General features: G+C 56.7%; 1 protein-coding gene across 2 annotated transcripts in view; it reads right to left on the minus strand.

Annotated features, from left to right (window-relative positions):
* ITPK1 (inositol-tetrakisphosphate 1-kinase) overlaps positions 1–20,149 on the minus strand; it is a 168,632-nt gene that overhangs the window by 27,143 nt on the left and 121,340 nt on the right. For both annotated transcript variants that reach the window (XM_036071575.2, XM_036071573.2), the window contains exon 5: positions 19,271–19,388. In XM_036071575.2, the coding sequence (XP_035927468.2) occupies positions 19,271–19,388 (118 nt within the window). The remainder of the gene's footprint in view (positions 1–19,270; positions 19,389–20,149) is intronic.

The following is a 20,149-nucleotide window of genomic DNA, read 5'->3' on the forward strand; positions in this document are numbered from 1 at the left end:
GTGATGGGCAGGGCCCCAGGAGCGAACAACACCCAGGAGTCAGGGCTGGGCAGAGGCTAGAAGAGGCAGAAGACAGACCAGGGAGGGGACCCAGGCGGCCAGGAGCCTGTGCAGCTGGACGACATCATGGGAACGTGCAGGAGAAGCACGTATTACATCTGCCGGTTCGTCTCCCTCTCTAGAACGTCAGTTCCATGAGGGCAGGAGGAAGATGCTGGGTTTTGTTCACAGCTGTAGGCCAGGGCCTAGAACACTGCCTGGCACACAGTAGGTCCCCAACAAACACTTGCTGAGTGCATGATCTGACCCGTTGAGTGGTCCACAGTGCCTAACACAGAAGGCTGGCTCCGCGGGCATCTGGGCCCCATCTGAACAGACGCAGGGCATGTGGTCAGCGTGTCTGGGCGCGAAGGACCCCGTTCCAGGCCTCGCCTGCCACGCAGGCCTCGCACCACCATGTGGTCACACCCCTCCGCCCCGGACTCGTTCCACTCAAAAACAAGAAAGCAATCACATACGACCCTGCTCGGCCTGGCCTTTCACTCTCTGCAGGACTTCGCCGGCGCAGGCATCCTCTTCGCCTACTTTGGTGCGATCGTGACTGGACTCGCCACTTGAATCCCAGCCTTACTGAACACCCGCCGGCAGTATCTTCCCAAGATTCTGCGTATCCTGGTTACCCGACCGGTGACATTTCCCTGGAGTCAAGCATTTACATTTGTGCCAATTCTTCTCCGACAGACTGGGCTTCGATGACCGCCCCTCGTGTGTAAAGCTTTGTGCGTGTGGCAAATCATGTCCACGTCAAATTCCCAGAAGTGACTTCTGGGTCCGCGGGAATCGACGTTTCTAGGGTTCTTGCCGGTGCCACGCTGTTTCCGAAAGGACAGCAGGATGTCGCTGAGGCACCTGCACTGGACGGTCCTGACCGTGCCTTCTCAGCCCTGGGCAGTCCCACGTTCAGAAACCCGGGCAGTCCTCTCAGGAAGGAAGACAACGGGTGCCGTGGGGAACAACCCCATCGCTGCACATACGGTCCCTCTGGGGCCAGCGGGCCACCTGCAACAGTGAGGGAGGCATGAAGACAGCGAGGCTGGCGTGGGGAGTCACTACCAGCAAAAGCTCTGGACTGGGGCCTGGAGACCAGTGCGGATTCCGACAGCTCCGCTGGGCCCTGGGCTCCTGACCGGCAGAATGGGGAGTCCTACTGAGCCAGCCCTGTCGACAAGCTGGCATTGCAGGGAGAACCGAGGACAAGCAAAAAGTGCCATGGGGCCTGCACAAGGCCAGATAAAGAAGCCAGCCCCTCAGGGCAGCAAGGCCCTGTCACGACCACTGCCATCCACTCACACCCTCCTCACTCAGCAAGGGAGGCTCCGGGCCCAGGTGTCACCACGAGCCAGGCGGTGGCACAGGGCCCTGGCTGCGCCCCGCTGCAGACGGGGACAGAAGCAGAGGCCACAGGAGCACCCCGACCCCGTGCATGCTGGAGGCAAGGCCGGGAGACAGCGTGTGACTCAGAGTAGCAGCCAGCGGACCGGGGCGCCCCAGCATGTGGCTCTGCATCCTGGGAAGACCGGAGGGTCCACGGGAGGAGGCCACGCCGGTGGCCGCTGGAGAGGCAGGAAGCTGCCACCTGCACACACCCTCTCGCCTTAGCCAGAGCAGCCGCGCGGACGGGGTCCGCCTTCCGGCAGGATGCAGGCTCCATGAGGGCAGGGACCTTCTCCATCGCGTTCAGGGCCCAGCCCCCAACAAATGAGCGGATGAGGGAACGAAGCAGACCCTGGCCTGGGCTCCCACTGCTCGTGCCCGAGAGAAGCGGCCTCTGTCAAATGGCAGTTCCCACGGAGCCTGGAGCATCTCGGCCAGGGGCCCCGCACGCCAGCCCCAGCTGCGGCCACCCGGAGCTGGGCTCTGTCCTGCCTGCCTGGGCCATTCGCCACTCCCAGGGGCTGTCCCGAGCAGGAAACGGTGTGACGCAGGAGTGTGAGTGACAGAGCAGGCACGGGACCAGACGCAGAGGCAGCAGGTCAGGTTCCCATTCAGTCTTCCGAGAGCTGGGGGAACACCCATGCCCAGAGGTCTTGGGCCAGGAGCCTCGCACATGCTGGTCCCTCGGCCCGCCGAGCCCTTCCTTCTAGCCCCTTCTTGGCCTGATGAACTCCCGCCTGTCCTCCAAGCCTTGTCAGGCCACCTTCCTGCTCTGGGAGGCTCCCCTGAACACCCCTTCCTGCGCATCCAGGAAAAGGTCCCTTCTGCTGGCTCACCACGTCTTGGTGGCTGAGGATGTGGCAGCCTCTGCCTAGACTGGGTGCCCCTGGAGGGTCTGCAGGGGACACAGGCTACCTGGGTTTGAATCCCAGCCCCACCTCATGCGAGCTGTGTGGCTCTGGCCGAGTAACCTTACCTCTCTGCCTCAGTGTCCTCACTGGAAAATGAAGACAACACTATCTACCTCACAGGGCTGTCCCCCTGCCTGCACATTCAGAAAACATATTTTAAGTCACGAAATGGCCCTTAAATACAGAATATACGTTCATACTTTTCAACAGTTGCATCAGACCTTTTTTATTTAACAAGAAATAAACTGGCTGATACAGCTAAATCCCAGATCACCAAGTGTAGTGGGGTGTGTTGGGGAAGGAGAGGCTGGTCAACTGCCAAATACATACCCCAAACATGTCCACCATGACACCCAGGGCCAGGGGAGTCATGGAAGACTGCCTGGAGGTGGCAGCCACCACAAATGGCAGCCCAGAAAGCAAAACGCGGCAGTGATAATGAGTATCAACTCTGAAGCCGAGAGCCAGCCCAGTCCCCGCAACCATGCCAGGCCACTGATCCCCTCTGATCCTTTCTCTCACCTGTAAAATGGGACAGCAATGCTGCCCACCTCCCAGAGCTATTAAGGAGACTTGGTGAGACCATATGCATGAAGGGCATTTGGAAACACTTGAGAACCAGAGTTAGCCCTGTTTCTGCAGACACACTACCCTCCTGCCTCCTCAGGGCACCTCTGCAAGCCCCATCCCTCTGGGAGGGGAGGCTCCAATACCCACCTGCCCACCAGCAGCTCCGCCCCAGGATTTGGGCAGCTGCAGCGGCCTCAGCCAGTCCTCCTGGGACACCGACCAAACAAATGCTGTAGCCCAGCACTGGGGCTTCTCCCAGCTGCCTGACTACATGCTGCTGGAGTCTGGGAATCCAGGAACCTCCTTCTTGGTAGCCTCACCCCATAACCATCTTCTTCCCACCACATCCGCTCTACCCACAAACCACGGATTTCTGGTGCCTTGCCCACCTTATTCACCAATTAATCCAAACCACACACCGGTATTAGATCCTGGGTCATCTTTCTAAAGCACCCACCTACATAGTGAGGCCGCTCTCAACTCAAGAATTGTCCACGGCTGACTCAAGTCAAAGTCCAAAGCCCTTCCAGGCTTCTGCAACCTGACCCTGCTTAACTTCCTGTTCTGGGCTGGACTGTGTTCCCCCCAAATTCACATGCTGAAGCCCCAACCCCCAATTCCTTAGGATGTGACTATATCTGGAGACAGAGCCTTTAAATAGGTGATTAGGTTAAAATGAGGTCCGAGGGGCAGGCCCTGATACAATCTGACCGGTGTCCTTCTGAGAAGAGATTAGGACCCAGACACGCACAGAGGGAAGAGCACGCAAGGACCCAGGGACACGGCAGCCATCTGCAAGCCGAGGAGACAGGCCTCTGAAGAAACCAGCCCTGCGGACACCTCGATCCTGGACTTCCAGCCTCCAGAACCATGAACACTTACCAGCAGTAAATGTCTGTTGTTAAGCCAGGTCTGTGGTGCTTTGCTGCAGCTCCAGCAAACTATGCGCCTCCCAACTCCTCCCGGAATACAGAACCCAAGTTCCTTCCCAGCCAAACCCTGGCTCCACACGGAGGTCTCATCACCACCCCCCGCCCCCCGCCCCAAATCTGGGAACGCCCCCCCTCCTACCACTCGGCAACAACCTCTAAGCTCTCCAGAACAAGGGGTCTTGCGCCGCCACCGCCTCCTCCTAGCAGCACCCCGCCCAGAACCTTCCACCGGCAGCCATGCTTGTTGCAGCACCCTCTCTCTCCTGCCCTGCTACCTTGTCTGACTGCTCCTCTCTCAGACCCTGTTAAATTTCCACATGTTTGGGTTCTGACTCAGCCAGCAGGCAGTATGTTCCTTGGGGTCGGGATCCGGACCCCCCCCAGTCCGGCACTGCCCAGAGGCGGCAGGCGGCAGTAAGAAACGCCTCTCTGGCAAGCGCGTGCGTGTGGGATGAGCTGGGAGACAGAATACAAGTGAGCTGTGAGCACTGGAAACAACAGAGAAGGGGGAGCTCGGGGCCAACACAGGGAAAGGGGGTGGCCCGCAACTCCTCGACCAGCCGCCACGTGGCGCTGCTGGTCTGGCACAGCCCTGATGACCGGCGTCGCACTGGAACGGGTAAAGCCCTGAGAGCCTGGCCTGCCAGCCTGCAGAGCCAGTGTCCATGACTCATGTAGCGTCCGACTGTCCAAAGTCACCTTCCCTCTGCCATTAAGCTGTTAGGGGCCACTGAGTCCCTGACAGGGAAAGATGTACCGAGCGTTCTGGGTAAATCAAGTTTCAGCCTGACAACAGCTGTGAAGGGAACCCAAATGGCTCTTTGGCTCATGATGATGGCAGCCACCCTGTAATGTGGAACCATCCAGTTACGGGCATGTGGGGGTGGGAAAGCCGCCTCAGGCCCGGGCCAGGACACCTGGAAGGGCCCAGAAGACAGGCCCGCAGATGAGAGGAGATAGAAGTGGGAACTGGTTTCTGATCTGGAGCCGGGCCTGGGCCTGGGCCTGCGGAGGGCATTCCCCATCCTCGGCCTGACACCCTGCTCCCGCTGTCCAGAGCATAATGTCCCGTCCACCCGGCCCGGCCAGGAAGGGCTCCAGCACTGTCTTAGCAACCTGCATGTGCCCTCCCCACAGCAGTGCTCGGTCCTCACCTCCTCGCTCTCCTGGACGAGTCCTCTCACAGGACAGCCTCACTGCCCAGGTCTCCAACCACCCCACCACCCCTCCGCCAGTGAGTCAGAATCTATTCTTCCTTGTTGCCGACTCCCTCCAGTTGTACCTACGAACCGTCCCTTGCTCTGTCCCCTCTGTCCCTGAACACCTACTTCCATAGTTCATTCTGCATTCCATTTACGGCAGGTGACTCACTTCTCCCTGCAGCCCAAGGGCCCCTTGGATTTGTTGGGGGATTTGTGTTGGGCTTCAAAGGGGTGGAAACAATTGGACAGCAGTGACATCATCGTATCTTCAGACCCATTCACAGTCTCAGATGAGATTAAACTAAAATAGTATGTTCTGTTTTGTTTAAGACCGTCGCAGCGCTCAAAGCCAGCGTGCCCTGGGGATGTGGGGACCGGGGAGCCTGACTCATGGAAACCACCTGGGAATCTGCCGGGGCTTCAGGTCGGCCCCAGGAGAAGCAGCTCCTCACCCTCATGACTCCTTGGAGGCTACGGGTATAGGCAGTCGTGGACCAAGTGCCTGGGTTCCAATCGCAAGTCCACTGTCTCATCCTGGGCCACTTCTCCATGACTCAGTTTCCACATCTGCAAGATGGGGATAACACCAGCAGTGACCACACACAGGACCACTGTGAGGGCTGAATAAGCCACCGTGAGTCACCATGCTGGGACCGTGTGCAGTATGCAATGAGAAGCATGAGATACGGCTTTGCTGCGATCACTGGTCAAAGTGGGGTCTGCTCCCCTTACTCACTGAGGTCCAGCCAACAGCCTGGGGGCCCATTTTGAACCTACGATGGGGCTAGGGGCTCCTCAGGAGCTAGGACTGTCTCATGACTCCTAAGCATAGGACACAGGTGCCCTTTTCAGGCACCCCCTCTGGGATGAGAGAGGAAGGAGGGCCCCACTCACACGGCTCAGGCACTGAGGAGCTCAAGTGGAGCCAGGGGGCAATCAAGGCTGACAGGGAGCGGCTCACAGGAAACCAGGTTCCTGAAAGGCAGCCCAGGGCAAGCCCTCCCCAGGTAGGACTGGGTGCCACTCATCTGTGCAGCTCACCCAGAGCAGCTGAGGGAAAGAAGGGCCTGACACCTCAAAGAGCCAGTGGGTGTGAGGGAAGGCCAGCCAGGGCTCCTTCTACCCAGGTTCCTGACCACACAAGCCAGGCAGGGACCGGGAGGCCAATGGGCACAGGGCCAGGCCGGGATGGTATTCCTCCCCAGAATGCTCCTGAGGGGAGAGGAGGGGAGGAGAGAGGAGGGCAGGGGAGGGGACAGGAGGGGACGGGAGGGAGGGAGGGAGGGAGGGGAAGTGAGAGGAGAAGTAGTACTTCCTAAGAGTGGATGGGCCTCACGCTGTCTCCTGACTGCTCACACAGAGCAGAGGGTGAGGCAGGGGTGAGGGAAAGCTTGGCAGGTGGAGGCCCTGCCGATACATCCCACCACACCCCACTCCCAAACTCTGGACAAAACAGGCTTCACTCAGTCTCTCAAACAAGCTCCCAACTCTGGGCTCGTGCCCCACTGGCACCCAGTCGCCCCTGACGGGACTGGGGGACTGCCTTGCTCACCTCGGTACACACGGGGCCCGTGCTAGAGCTGAGAACACAGCAGGCCTGCACGGGCTACGCTCTGTGGAAAGCCGTGCAGGCGGACAACATGGCTCCTTCCATGAAGAGGTGGACCCGGGCACGCACACACAGCCCTATGCCAGGAGCACCACAAACACCTGCCGGTCTCGACTCATTGCTAGATTCTTCTAGAATGGGTGGATTACTACCATCCCCTCCACTGTGCATGGAAGGACACCGAGGCCCTGGGAGGTTAAGCTCTGTCCTCCAGGCCAAAAGCCTGTGGGTGGGAGAGCGGGCTTCCACACAGGCCACCTGGTTCCACAGCCATGCCTTCACCACGAGGCTGAACTGCCTCACGACAGCCTGTGAGGTGAAACCTCACTCCCACTAAAGGACTCTGGGCCCAGAGGGAGCTGGAGAAGGTTCTCACTCCCATCGCAGACACCAGGAGACAAGAGGCATCGAGCTGCCTGTGCTTCCCCGACACAGTGTGGCTAGACACTCCAGGCTGCCTGGGTACGTGTGACCTTGAGAAAGCTCCTTCACTTCTCTGTGCCTTAGTTTCCTGGTCTCTAAAATGGGGATGAGAACAGTCCTCAGTCCTGTCCATGGAGCTGCCGCCAGCATCACACGAGTTAAGATACAAAACACAACAGAAACTGGTACCTAGTAGGTGCCACGCGGCAGACTCCACCATGCCCTCGACCACCATGACCGGCATCATTATTTGAAGGTCTACCATGTTAAAAAGTCGGTCACCTTAGTGAGTCCAGCACTGCTCTGCGTGGCCCAACAAGGCCCCCGGGGGCACAGGAAGAAAAGAGAGTGGACGTGGAAGAGTGACAAGCTTGCATTTTCCTGCCCAGAGATAGTGCTCTTGACACCAAGCACTAAAGGACACGGAGCCTTCTTGTCCATCTGTCCACCGGGACAGAACTGGGACTCTTAAAGCAGATCAGCAGCCACCATCCAGGCCATCCCCCAGAGGGCCACCACTCTACTCTCGGCAGCATGCATGGCCCTGAGGCAGCATCCTCGGGCTCAGAACACAAGGTCAGATCTGAGCTGCCGGTCCCCAGCAGGGCCGGAGAAACAGCGACGTCAGCAACGGGCCGAGAAAACATGACAGAGATGAAATGTTCGCAGGCCTGACGGTGTTCCCGGCCATGGTCAGAGCCCTCTGAGGCCACACAGTGAAAACGCTCTTCTCCAAAGGCGGGGGGCAGGGTGCCGCAGCTCTGACAGGGGTCCCTGACTTCAGCGTGTTCTCAGAGACAGAGGGTGGAGGGCACATTTCACGAGTGGCTGCAGCCCCTCCCCTGCCTCCTGGAGGCTCCAAGGGGCCTGATGGCCTTGCTGCAGCTGCCACCGCCCTGCCAGGACCTTGACCCTCAGGCTCTCTGGCTACAGGTGAGCTGCTGGGGTGGAAGTGGGGGGACACAACACTGGAAGATGTGGAATCAGCCCGAATTTGAGGCAGGGGGTTGCTTGTGGGCAGGGACAGAGGGAAAGAAAGGCCACAATTCAGACATTTCCTGGTCTGACGCTGCCCCGGTTGGCTGGATGACCGTTTCCTCCCATCGGACTTAGCTAATGACCTGTCTCCTCTCCAGGGCCCAGAGCACCGTCTGCTCTCGGGTCGCTCCAAAAGGCCAGGAACAGAGGAGCCAGACACGGGCCCGGGCAGCAACACGGACATTCCTGAGCCCGGTTCCAGCTGATGAAAACGGCTGCTGGCGACGGGGATTAACTCCAGGGTAGCTGTGTCCAGTGATGTGCAGCCCCTGCCGGACCAAGGCAGGCCCTCACTGACCCCGCTCAGCTCCAACTCCCAAAATGCAGCCGAAGCCTTTTTTGTCTTCAAGAGGGTTCAAAAGTAACATTTAAAGTGCTCTCTCTGTCAGGACATATTCTAAAAGCAGAACAGAAAACATCAGCTTGGCCCTAATGCAAAGATGGAGCCTTCCATCGATGAAACGGCCGGTATTTTAAACAAGGAGACAACTTCCTTAATCCAGAAGGGGCTCTAACCAATCAACAAGAAAAAGACCAACAATCCAATAGAAAAGGGGGCAAATGACAGGAAGAGATTCATACACAGAAGAAATGCAAAGGGCCAATAAGCGCATGAGGAGATACTCCATCTGGCCGAGGACGGAAGACATGCAAATTAAGATAGGTGTCATTTCCCTGGCAGATGGGCACAGAGGAGTGAAATCTGCTCAAACTTTCTAAAGAACAAGCCAAGAGTACCTGCCCATGTGAGAAATGTTTATAAAAATCTCTGAGAAATTCCACTTCTAGGGATTAATTTTACAGAAATATGCAAAGATCTATGCTTACTACAACCCAGCTTACAAAAACAATTAAACCGGAATGACCTTATGAGCTCAGTATAATCGAGTGAACTATGACTCTTTCAATCACGTGCTGAAATATTTTGTTGCCACCAAAAAGAGCCAAGCATACCTATCTCCCTCTTCTTTTATGGGCCATGGAAAAAAGGCAAGACAGGTACTAAGTTAGGGAAAAGACAAGTTTTATGAGAACACATGTAATATGATCCTGTTTCTATTTTTTTTAAGTACATAAATACATATTTGTACATGTATGTACATGTACATGTACATGTACATCTAGAAAGATGGATTCCACACTGCTAAAAGCAGCTGCCTCTGGGACAAGGTCAGATCTGTGCACAGTAGGAGGTGAGCCGCACCCAGTCTGGGAATTCCTAAAGTGTGTTGGGTGGAGCAAGCCTCTCACCAGAAGCTCTACAAAGAGGAAGCAGAGGACCTATGACCGATAAGGTGGAAAAAGTCAAATACTGCCATATTCCATTGATTCTAAGACATGTGATTTTTCATTTTCCATCTCTGAGGTTGAGATGTGTCTCATCATTGATGGTGTATCACAATTTAATTAGCACTTTTCCCCTTATTAGTGGGATATAAACTACCAGTGTGTCTTCCCATCAGGGGTAAAATTCAGTACCCTCTAGAAGACTCAAGATTCACATTAGCATGCTAAAGGCTCTGAGAAGTTCTGCAGCAGAGAACATTCTCCAACACGATCCCCCTTTCTTTTTCCTTCTTAATTCTCATCTTTGCCTTTCCCTTTACTTACAAATGAGATGATGGTAGGGCACAGCGAAGTGCCCTCCTAAGGACGTCTGCAAAAGTCCAGGTTTGAAGAGGGGCACGCTTACTTTTTTAAAATTCAATACAATGACCATTTGGCAAATACCACCGTAGCAACTCTTGTTATCAAGAACCATCAATGGGTGCTAAAACACCAGGCAAAAGTATGATGAGAAACAGCGTATCTGCAAAGGATCGCCTTAAAAGATAATTGCCAATTACAAAGAGAAAAATAGAAATGAACAATGGAGAAATGGGACAGCATTCCAACCAAATGACTGGTTAACCAGATAGAACCCATATCCAGGTCATGCCCTCCTGAGAGACAGGAGGTGCAAAGGAGGGAAAAGCATTGCCGGTGTGCCCAAAATGCGTAATGCCAAACTAATCCAGGAACACTGGGGAACATCCCAGAAGCCCAAACTGAGGCAGGGCCCTTCCAAAGTGTCATGGTCATGAGAGAGAAACAGCCTGAAGCCCTGTCCTGGATGCGAGGAGGCCACAGAGGAGGACAACCAGAAGAAGGGTCAAAATGGGGAAGCTGGGGACATTGTTAATGATAGTACCGCTGCTGATGTGAATTCTCTGGTTCGGAGAACTGTATCATGGTCACGGGAAACATTACCTCAAGATGCAGCTGTGGGAAGGGTATAAGGGAACTCTGGGGACGAATTTTTCCAACTTTTTTGGTCAATCTAAAATTACGCAAAAATAAGTAACTACACTAAAAACTGTATAACAGGAACTTTACTATTAAACTATAATTGAGATGAAAAAGCCACTAAGGATAGGACAAAAGTCCTGCATGTGCTACATGAGGGGTCACCCTGAAGATTCTCATTTGGGGAAATAAACCCAGACGATGCATTTACAAATGTGGGGCTGGGTGTTCAGGGAGGATGGACGGGGAGGGGAGCACTGCCCTGGAGGGGCCTAGTCTCATGGGGGTCACGAGGTCCACAATCCAGGAGGCCAGCACAAATCCAGCACTAAACAAGTGCAGGAACCCAAGACTGGTAGGGTCACGACACTCAGGGTGTGGTCTGAAACACACAATGCAGGGTCACCTGGGAAAATTACCATCTTCAGAATATTTATACCTTAAATGCACAACCACGTTTAATCCTTACAACCACCGTATGAGGAAAGTGCTACTATCATTATCCCCCCTACAGTTAAATAACTCGCCTAAATACACGCAGTGAGGGGTCAGGACAGCACCTGAACCCAGGCAGTGTGACTTGTAATGCTTCTGGGAAGATTGCTGCAGGGGTGCGGGTCCTGTGGAAAGAGCACTGAACTGAGAATCAGAAGGCATCGAGGGGTACTGGGTCAGTCCTACAGCCTCTCTGGGCTCCTCTCCTCATCTTTAAAGATACGGAGAAGCTTCGGAGGCACTGAGAGCTCAAGATCTCTTTCAGCTGGAAAGACACTAAGTGGGCCTTAAATTCACACTAAAGTGTAAATGCCTAGTGTCTGACACTTTCTGATCAACCTGACCAACAAGTATGTTTTCTCTATCGCAGAGAAGAGCCGTTGAGATCTCTTACATGGGACCTGGGAGACTCTGAGTGTGATGGGGGAAGCGGGGGACAGGCTCCTGGGAGTCTCAAGTCTGGAGGCATTGGTCATCACAACAAGAGGAAAGAAACTCCGGAAAAGAGAGGTAGGGTCTCAAAGAGAAACACTGTCTGGCTCACCAACTGACCCAGGAGCAGCCCTGCATTTGCAGGGAAGAAAGGACTGGCCTGGAGGAGCCATCAGAGCCTGGTGGGCTCACTCAGGAGGGGTGGAGGGGTGAGTCTGCGGGTCAGGAGGAAACAGGGCTTCCCAGCAGGGTCTGTGGGCCAGCAGACGAGCAAGGAGCCTGGTAGCTCGTGCAGAGACACTGAGCTAGATGGAGCTAGAGGGAGGCACCTGTGGATGGAGGAGCTGCTCCTGTCTTGCTGCTCGGAAGGCCCAGTGAGAAGCTCTGAGTGCAAACAGGAAAGTTCTTTCCAAGGATGGACCTGAGTCTCCTTGGGAGGGGGGGGAGGAGGCGGGCTGCAACCAGTCACCATGAGAGCTCACTTCATTCCCTCAATCTCTCCCTGGAGCCTCCAGTCCTGTGTCCTGGGCCGTGGCCAAGGAAGTGAGGAATTTGGCAGAGGACTGCCAAAGAGAAAGGGTCAGCACCAGCATGGAGGGGGCATCCCTATCGGGCATGCCATGGCAGCATGAAAGCAAGGTGGGGCTGGGGAGCCGGGCGCCGGCCTGCTGTCGTTCAGTCAGAACATCCCAGCTTTGGGACGCTGGCTTCCAGCATAACTCTAGGAAACGAGGAGGAGCAAGGGGACACTTGCACCCTCCCCCTGGAGGGAGTCACTGCATCTCCCTATCTCTGACCTGGCAGGACTAGTCTGTGGGCCTCAGCACTAGGAGGCCTGCACCCTGAGAACTCTAAGGCAAAAGCTGAGTCTGCGTCTCCAAGGAAGAGGGGCTACTGCCCTCTGGGCGCCGCCCTCAGCCTTCTGGAATGCAGTAGTATGTCAGGATGGCGGCTGCTGAAGAGCAGGCTGGGGTCTGCTCGTTCCCCAAGGTACCTCTCATCTCCCACCCCAGGGAGGCCAGAGCGGAGAGATGCCAAGGAACCAGCTCTCTGGCTGGAAGAGAATGAGCAGGCCTAGGCCTGTGGGGGTCAGGTGACGGGACCGGCCGTGAGCAGATGGGAGCCTATGGGACAGCATCCCTGTGCTCTGGGCTCTTCAGTCTCTACTGTGAGTCTGACCAGCAGGGCCAAACACTCTTGGGATTCGTTGGTCCCTGGGAGGGCGACACAGAGCCTCACCTCAGAAGGGGACTTCTGAGGGCTGAGGATGAGCGGGTAGGGAGGTGGGTGGAGAAGAGAGAGATGCAGAGTCCCTACAGGGTGTCTGCACAGCAGCAGGGGGAGCCCTGGCCCCAGGCCCATGCAGCGGGGATGGCCTCTGACCTGGAGTCAGGGACAGGAGCAGACCCCACCCAGGGTCAGCAGAGGGCACGAAGATGGGTGGGATTCGGAGAATTTGCGGCAAAACGCATCTGGTATAGAAAGGAGGCTCAATTTTGGAGTCAACTCAGAGCTCGACGTGAAGACTTGGCAGCTCTGAAACCTTCAGCTCTCTCAAGCGCCACTTTCTGGTTTGAAACGGGGGAAGAGCACAGCTGTGCTAAGAGGATTCACCGCAAGGAGAGGTGGGGCTGCTCACCCAGGGCCAGGCCTGGTCCTGAGTATTATCCCCACAGCTCCCCATGGAAGGGCATCTAGCTCCTCTTGGCAGGTGACACAAAAGGGAGGTTTCACCAGGGCAGAGCCGGGGTTCAGGCCCAGATGCCCCCTGATGCGGGGAATGTGCCTACCTCAGCCTGGCCCACAGATGGTGCTCAACCCACCATCCTGCTCTGCAGCCCACCCCTCCCCCCCCCCGCCTCCATCCGAACACAGGGTCTCTACCTGGGAGCTGAGCACCCACCCAAAGTCCCCAACCCCACCACAGCTTGTAGAGGCTGTGCTGCTCGCACAGCCACCTGCTCTAGGAGTTGGTCTGGGCCTGGCCTGATGCCCTGTCCCCTTGGCCTCAGCACGGTGGGTTGGGCTGGCTGACACTCAAAGGAGACACAGGCAGGCAGGCACCACGAGGCCTCCCTAGAAGCCCACTCGATAGATATGAAGCATTTTCTTGGCGGGCTGATCCAAAACTCTGGCCTCCTGCAGAAAATCAGGCTGGAAACTGGCTGACTTGGGAGCAACAGTCCTCAGGGTGCATTTACTCCTGTCCTCCTTGTCCTCCACGACTCCAGGCCCTGCTACCCACTCCCAGCTTCTGCCACACGCCTCCCACCTAGAACCCGGGCACCCAGCAGGACCAAGGAGAGGGACCTGACCACCTGTGACACTGAATTCTGGGCCACACCCACTGCCACGAATAGGGCCAGACCTGCTGTACACCGCCCCCCACGGAGGTGATGGCAACCCCCCGGGGACAGATGAGCCGACTACTCAGAGAGGCCCAGTGACCGCCCAGGCCAAACGAGGGGCGCTGAGCCCAGGTCTGTCAGCACCAAGGCCTGTTCTTGTCCACGACCCTGTACGGCCGCTCTCAAACGGAGCAGACAGGATTCCCGTTTCCTCAGTAACTCCAGGGGGCAGGGACTCCGCGACACTAGCAGCAGAGCTGCTGATTCTCTGCGGTGCGGACCCCCAGGGACCTTCCGTGGTCAGTGTCATCTCCTGAACACCAGAGGGCACCCCAGAGTGCCACGAGCGGGCACACTTGCGCCCAGGCAGCAGAGCCCCGCTCTACAACCATCCGGGCTTCGGGCTTCGGCCTCACTCGGTCCCTGCTGTCAGGGACGGTGGGGGTGGAGGCAGGACACCCACACCAGCTAAGAGCACAGACGGACAGCGCTGGGTTCAAATCCCAGCTCTGCCCCCTAAGTAGCTCTGCGGCCTGAAGGGACACGCTCATGCACTTCAGTGTGGAACCTTTCTCATGGGTCACGGTGCGGAAGAAATCAGCTCACACGTGTACTGTGCTCCCAACAGTGCCTGGCATTCAGTAGGTGCTCCCCCGGGGCACTGTCCCCCTGCGTGCTGACAAAGCAAGCTCAGACAGGAGAGTGACCTGCTCAGGCCACACGACGCAGGGGACTCAGGCAGGTCTGCGGCCCAAGCCTTGACTCCAAGCCCCCTCCCGGCCTCTCCTTTCCCGCCCACAGGCCTGTGCCATGCACCAAAGATGGACAACCACTACCCCCCAGCTCCACCACAGCCCTCCCACCCCGTAGTCCTCGCCCGATGGAGGCTCTGTGGGGAATTAGTCCTCCAGGCTCTGAGGAATGTTCCTTTCTCTTCACTTGCTGTCTAGATTACTCCGTTTTTCAATCCGGCTTCCCAGGAGCCTCCAAGATGAGCCCTAATTAAATTCCCATAAAACCACAGGCAGAAATGCTCCCATCCGTGGTGTGTACTTCCCTCCCCAGGGAGGCCTGGCGTCCCGATGGCTATCTGTCACCTCCAGAGCACCTGTCACCCACCTCTGTCATCGGCTCTGAAGGGTCTCTTGAGCCCTCTGTCCTGTGGCCTGATGCCCTCCATCAGCCACTGCCCACCCCCACCCCCCGGGCCAAGAAGACCAGCCTCTGTCCTCCAACCACAGTACAGTTTCTCTTGTATCGCTTTGGCCAGTTCAGGAGCCAACTACAACCTTGCCCAGAATCGCTCAGCCTGGGGTGGCAGAGCCAGGCCTTTGTTTCGGGGCTTCCATCTCAAAATCTTGGCCCTGTACAGCAAAGCAGGTGGCAGGGAGAGAAAAGGCCTGCAGATGCGTGCTCGGCAATCACGACTTGTTGACCCAGCCTCCCCTGCCCCCACCCCATGCCTGTACCAGCTGTACCAGGCAATGTTCCATTTCTGGGAGGTTCCTGCCCTTGGTTTAAACTGGATCCAGGTTCAGTGCCATCTGTGCCTCTGGCTAAGGGGTGTGGGTGCGGCCCCGCCCAGAAACAGTCATCTATTAGAGAACCCTGTGGCCCAGAACGCTCTGGGGTGGGTCACTCTGCAAGCCTAGTGACCTCACGCTGCTTTGAGCTGCTCTGTGGAAGGAACTTACTGCTAAAGTCACAGGCTGAGGCCACAGCCCCCAGCCAGCTGGAGGAGGAACGGTCATTCCAAGAGTCATTCACCCATGGATTCCCCAGGTGGCAACCCACTTCTCAGAAGGTGAGATGGCAGACAACTAGCTCTCCCTCGAAACTCATTCTCCCCTTTCTTCCAGTGAAAAAGCTCCCAAATTTTAGCTGGGCACATGGCTGCCCAGAACAGAGCCCACATTTCCCAACTCCCTTACAGCTCAGTATGGGACTCAGTCCTGGCCAATGATGTGTGGACAGAGCACCATGTTGTGGCTTTCAGAGCTTTTCCTTAAAAGATAACTAAGGCTACCTCCCCTTGCTTCCTTTTCCTCAGCTCCTCCTGACCCTTATGTCTAGACCCTGGATGTGATGGCTGGAGTTTTAGCAGCACCACCGTGGACCAGGAGGCTCACATCACAGAACAATCAGCTGGAAGAAGTCTGGGTCCTTCCTCTGGGCTTTTCTGAGAGAGAAATGAGGTTCTATCTCATTTAAGCCACTGTTATTTCAGGTCTCTATTGCTACAGCAACTTGAGTGGTGGGTCTCTGAGGCGGAGAGAGAATCCTGCCTCCCCTCCAGGCTCTGAAGCAGAAGAGGATGAACGTTGGGAGCATGGAACCAAGATGGTGCCGAGGTACTCAGATGGGGAGCTGGGGGCTCCAGGCAGCAGCCCTCACCTGTCTCCACAGCTGACACTCTGCATGGAGACAGAGCGCGCACCCCTGCTCCAAACGCTCCGCCGCTTCTCCTGGAAGACCACCACCCCCACCGCAGAGCAGGGAGCCCCGGGCACATGCCCGCAGCGGCTGCCCAGGCTCCCTTGAGGCAGGCAGAGCCCCCCTGGCATGAAAGACAGTGACACCCTGAGGTCTCCAGCAAGCCCCTTCTTTCAACGCAAAAGCAGTGTCACTTGGACTGCTCTAATTGTCTGGGGAACTTACAGGGTAATTATGGCCATTTACAGCATGCTTAACAGGGCTGCCTCCAGGAATAGCAGGAGTGGGGCGGAGGAGTGCTGGGGATGCGGGGATGTGCCTCCCAGAGAAGGTTCTCTGCATCTTCAGGGAGGAGCAGCCCCGGCTCTAGGAGGCTGGAAGGTGAGAGCCAGCACTGCTCCCATAAGAACAGCTGTGGGGGTGGGGAGGGGGTCAGGAAAAGGCTCCAGGAAATCCCAGCTTCTGCCCACCCTCCTGGAAGAATACCAGCCCAGCTCGGTGTGCACGATAAGGAAAATCCAGGGCGCAGCGGTCACGGCCCACCCACAGAACAATTCCTGCTGGCCTAGGCCCAAGCCTACCATTAGGGTTCTACAGTCAACACGTTCCTGCCCAGCATGGAGGGGGCTTCCCCACCCCCCCCATCCCCATCCTGCAGGCAACTCCTGAGCTGAGGACACCTGAGTTTGAGGTTTCTTGAACCCAGCAGAGTGGAGGCTGATTCTCTCCCCACTGGGGGTCGGTCACCAGCCCCTCACACGTGTGGCTCAGTGTGGGTCACCCTTACAACAGAATATAGGTAATGGCCATGAGAACCTGTCTCCAGGCCATGTCTGCACTGATCTAAAATGTATGCTCATGTCCTCACTCACCAGCTCACACTCCTTCGGTGGGTGGAAGTGCCCAACTGCACGAGGCATTCCAAGTCCCCCACACTGACCCAACGGTCTGTGAGGCATGCACAAGCACCCCACGCCGCAGCCATGTCCCACTTTGCTCATGCCACTGTCCTGTCTGGGAGGCCCAGGCTGCCACCCGCAGTCTTGCCCACCAGGGACAGTCCTATTTCCTGTGCACACTGCAGTCCGACCCGTCACCGGTCCCCCGCTCCCCGACTGTGCACACTCACACTCCAGGCCCCCGCTCCCCCTTGACCGCAGCCCTGATTCTCTACCCATGAAAACTGAGAGAGACCCCAAGATCAGTCCCTTCCATCATAATGGGAGATGTGCCAGCAGCTGCCATTCCCAGGGGACATCATGAGCCAGGATCCATGCTAAGTGCTCATCAGATGTCATTCCAGTTATCTCAACCGCAGGCCCGGTGGACAAACCACTTGCTGTCAACATCTGAACAGAGAACAGGCAAAGCTAGGTCAAGGAACTTGGCCAAGGCTACATGGCAGCAAGAGCCCAGATTCATATACGACCTCAGTCTGTCTCCCCGCAAAGCCTGCACTCTTTGCTCTGAAAAAACTCTCCCAGCGGTGTCCTCCCTGACCCCATCAGTACATATCACTCTTCTCGTGGACTTGAGGACACGAGACATGGCTGCTGACCTGCAACTCCTCCCACGACTCGGCCCTTCTCATCAGGATCGGATTCATCTCCTGTCCCTTCACACACAGTTGGTGTCCAATGCACACAACTCCTGGGAAGGGGCGGATTTCCTTTCCAGAACCAAAGTTTAGCCAGAACATCCCTACAGAGATCTTCCTTCTCATCTGAAGGTTCTAGTCGGACCCGGGGAAGGAATGCAAAGGGAAGGGAAGTTGACATCATCACTGACCATTCCAGGCCCAAGGGGGAAAGGATGCTGGCATGCTGAAAAGGCCTGCCGTCTGGGGGCCACCCAGGAAGGTCACGCTTCATGCCACCTGCTGAACGCCAGGCACCCTCAGAAACAGGCCTCGAGACCCCTTCCAGGACAGCCAGGTCCAACACCCAGCTCTTCCACAGGGTATGTTCCTTAGAGAAGCAAGGAATCGCCAACTCTCCTGGCCAAGGTCCATGCCGCCAGGTGCACGGCCCTCTGGCTGCGGACACGTAAGTTAAGCTTAGGGGCTACGAGCTGACAGCCCAAGTCGGGGAGACCCGGTGGGATGCTGCCTCTGTTACGCACAGGCTCTGCGATGTCGGCCCATCTGCTAGCCTCTCAGTCTCCGCTACTGTCTGCAAAACAGGGAGGACACCCACTTCTATGAGCACCGGAAGAGAGAAGGCAAGGAGAAGGCTTAACCTTGCAAACAGGCTGCCTCTGGTCTGGCGAGCCAAACTCTTCCCACCGGTCCCACCACCACACGAAACAAGGGCAGGCCAAGCACCCCCCAGGTCAAGGGCCAGGGTAGGCCACACTCATAGCCTGGACGGCAGGAGTGGGGGCTGCCTCTCCCGCTCCTTAGATGGATCTTCACACGGCCCCAGGACACGGGCAAAGCACTTCTCCTCAGAATTAAACAAGAACTCTCAGCAGGGAAACGCCTGGGCCAGGCAAAGAGAACTAGGTTACTGTTAACATGAATCTTTCCCAAAAAGCCCTTCTCACATAAACAAACACCTTGGGAAGGCAGTCCAACTCCTCTGGAGCGGCCCGGCCCGGGAAGGTGGGGAGAAAGAGTCCTCAGAGACAAGGGATGTTGCTGGCCGGAAAAGTGCCTGCAGCTAAGCGGGAGGCTCCCGCCCTCGGGAACAGAGCGTAACCCACGAGGTCCAGCCGCCACGTTACACATCTCCGTGTGTTTGATTAAAGGCCCTTCAATCTCTGTTTGTCTCCCTTGCCCAGTTACGTAACTCCCCTTCCCTGGCCACTGCTCCGCTATTCTACACACTCTCCTGCTCTCGAACCGCTGTGTTGTCGGGACACTTCATCACTCTGTGGGCTCAAGACAACAAAACAAAACCGTCTTGAAGTGCTTGCAGACGCTCTGTCTCCCAAAGAGCACCCTGGGGCTTTTATTTCCTAATTCTGCTGGGCAGAGGAGGAGAGAAAAAGGCCCTCCCCAGAACGTGTGCCCCCGGGGAATTCAACCCCTTCCTGCCCCAAAGGGTTTAAAAAAGATCAGACACCCCGTCCTCCCCCTTCCCCCCCATGCAATGACCACCCTGTCCCTGCAGAGGTGGGCCACCTGCCATGGGGGCCAAGCCACGTGTATCCGTACCTTTCATGTAGGCCTCGATCTTCCGGATGAGCTCATAGGACTTGGAGCGGTCGAGCAGGGTCCTGATGGCAGGAAGGGGGTCCAGGACAATGGTCTCAGGGTGCGCATCGATATATTCCTGAAAGGAAAACACACCTCTTCCGGTTGGAGGCGGGAGGCTGAGGCAGAAACGAGGTTTCCGCAAGATTCCATCCCACGCACCCTCACGGCATCCATCCCCCTCCCCTCCCTCCCTCCACCAACCCTGACTTCGGACTGGGGCTTCACACTGTCTGGGGAGGATCACGTGACGCTGGTTAGACCAATCAGCACCTTCCACCCTGACCACTGGCTCCAGAAGAGGGCATGTGACCCGAGTCGGTCCAATCAGACGCAGGCTCAGAGCTCTTGCCAGGGATGCTGGGACAAGACCATTCTCTCCCACATTGAGGGGCCCGGGCAGCTGGCAGCAGTCACCCTGAGATCTGAGGGAGAAGCCTGACAAAGCTAAAACGGAGAAAGGGAGGCCAGAGTGAGAAAACAGAGCTGACAAAAGGAATGCAAGCAGCTTCCGGTCAGCTTGTTTGGCGCCCGGATAGAGCCTCGCCTGAAACCAGCCTGCTGCCCGTATGGATGACACTCGAGGAGAGTGGCCCAGCACCCTGCACAGATAAGGATTCTGGGGCAGGGCCAGCGAGAGCGGAACGAATGCTGGGATTCAGGAGAGGGAGGGTGGAAGGCAGGATGAGAAACCAGCCCTCAGGTACCCCTGCAACATGCTGCTTCACCTCCCACTAGCTTCAGGGTAGACTGTGAACTTGCAAGCAGGGCTGTGACCAAATCAGCCTTTAAGGAAGTTAGGATCTCCTTGGGGAAATAACGCTAAGGCACATGAGGAAC

Source organism: Halichoerus grypus, chromosome 8, assembly GCF_964656455.1.
Source record: "Halichoerus grypus chromosome 8, mHalGry1.hap1.1, whole genome shotgun sequence".
NCBI classification, from domain to species: domain Eukaryota; kingdom Metazoa; phylum Chordata; class Mammalia; order Carnivora; family Phocidae; genus Halichoerus; species Halichoerus grypus.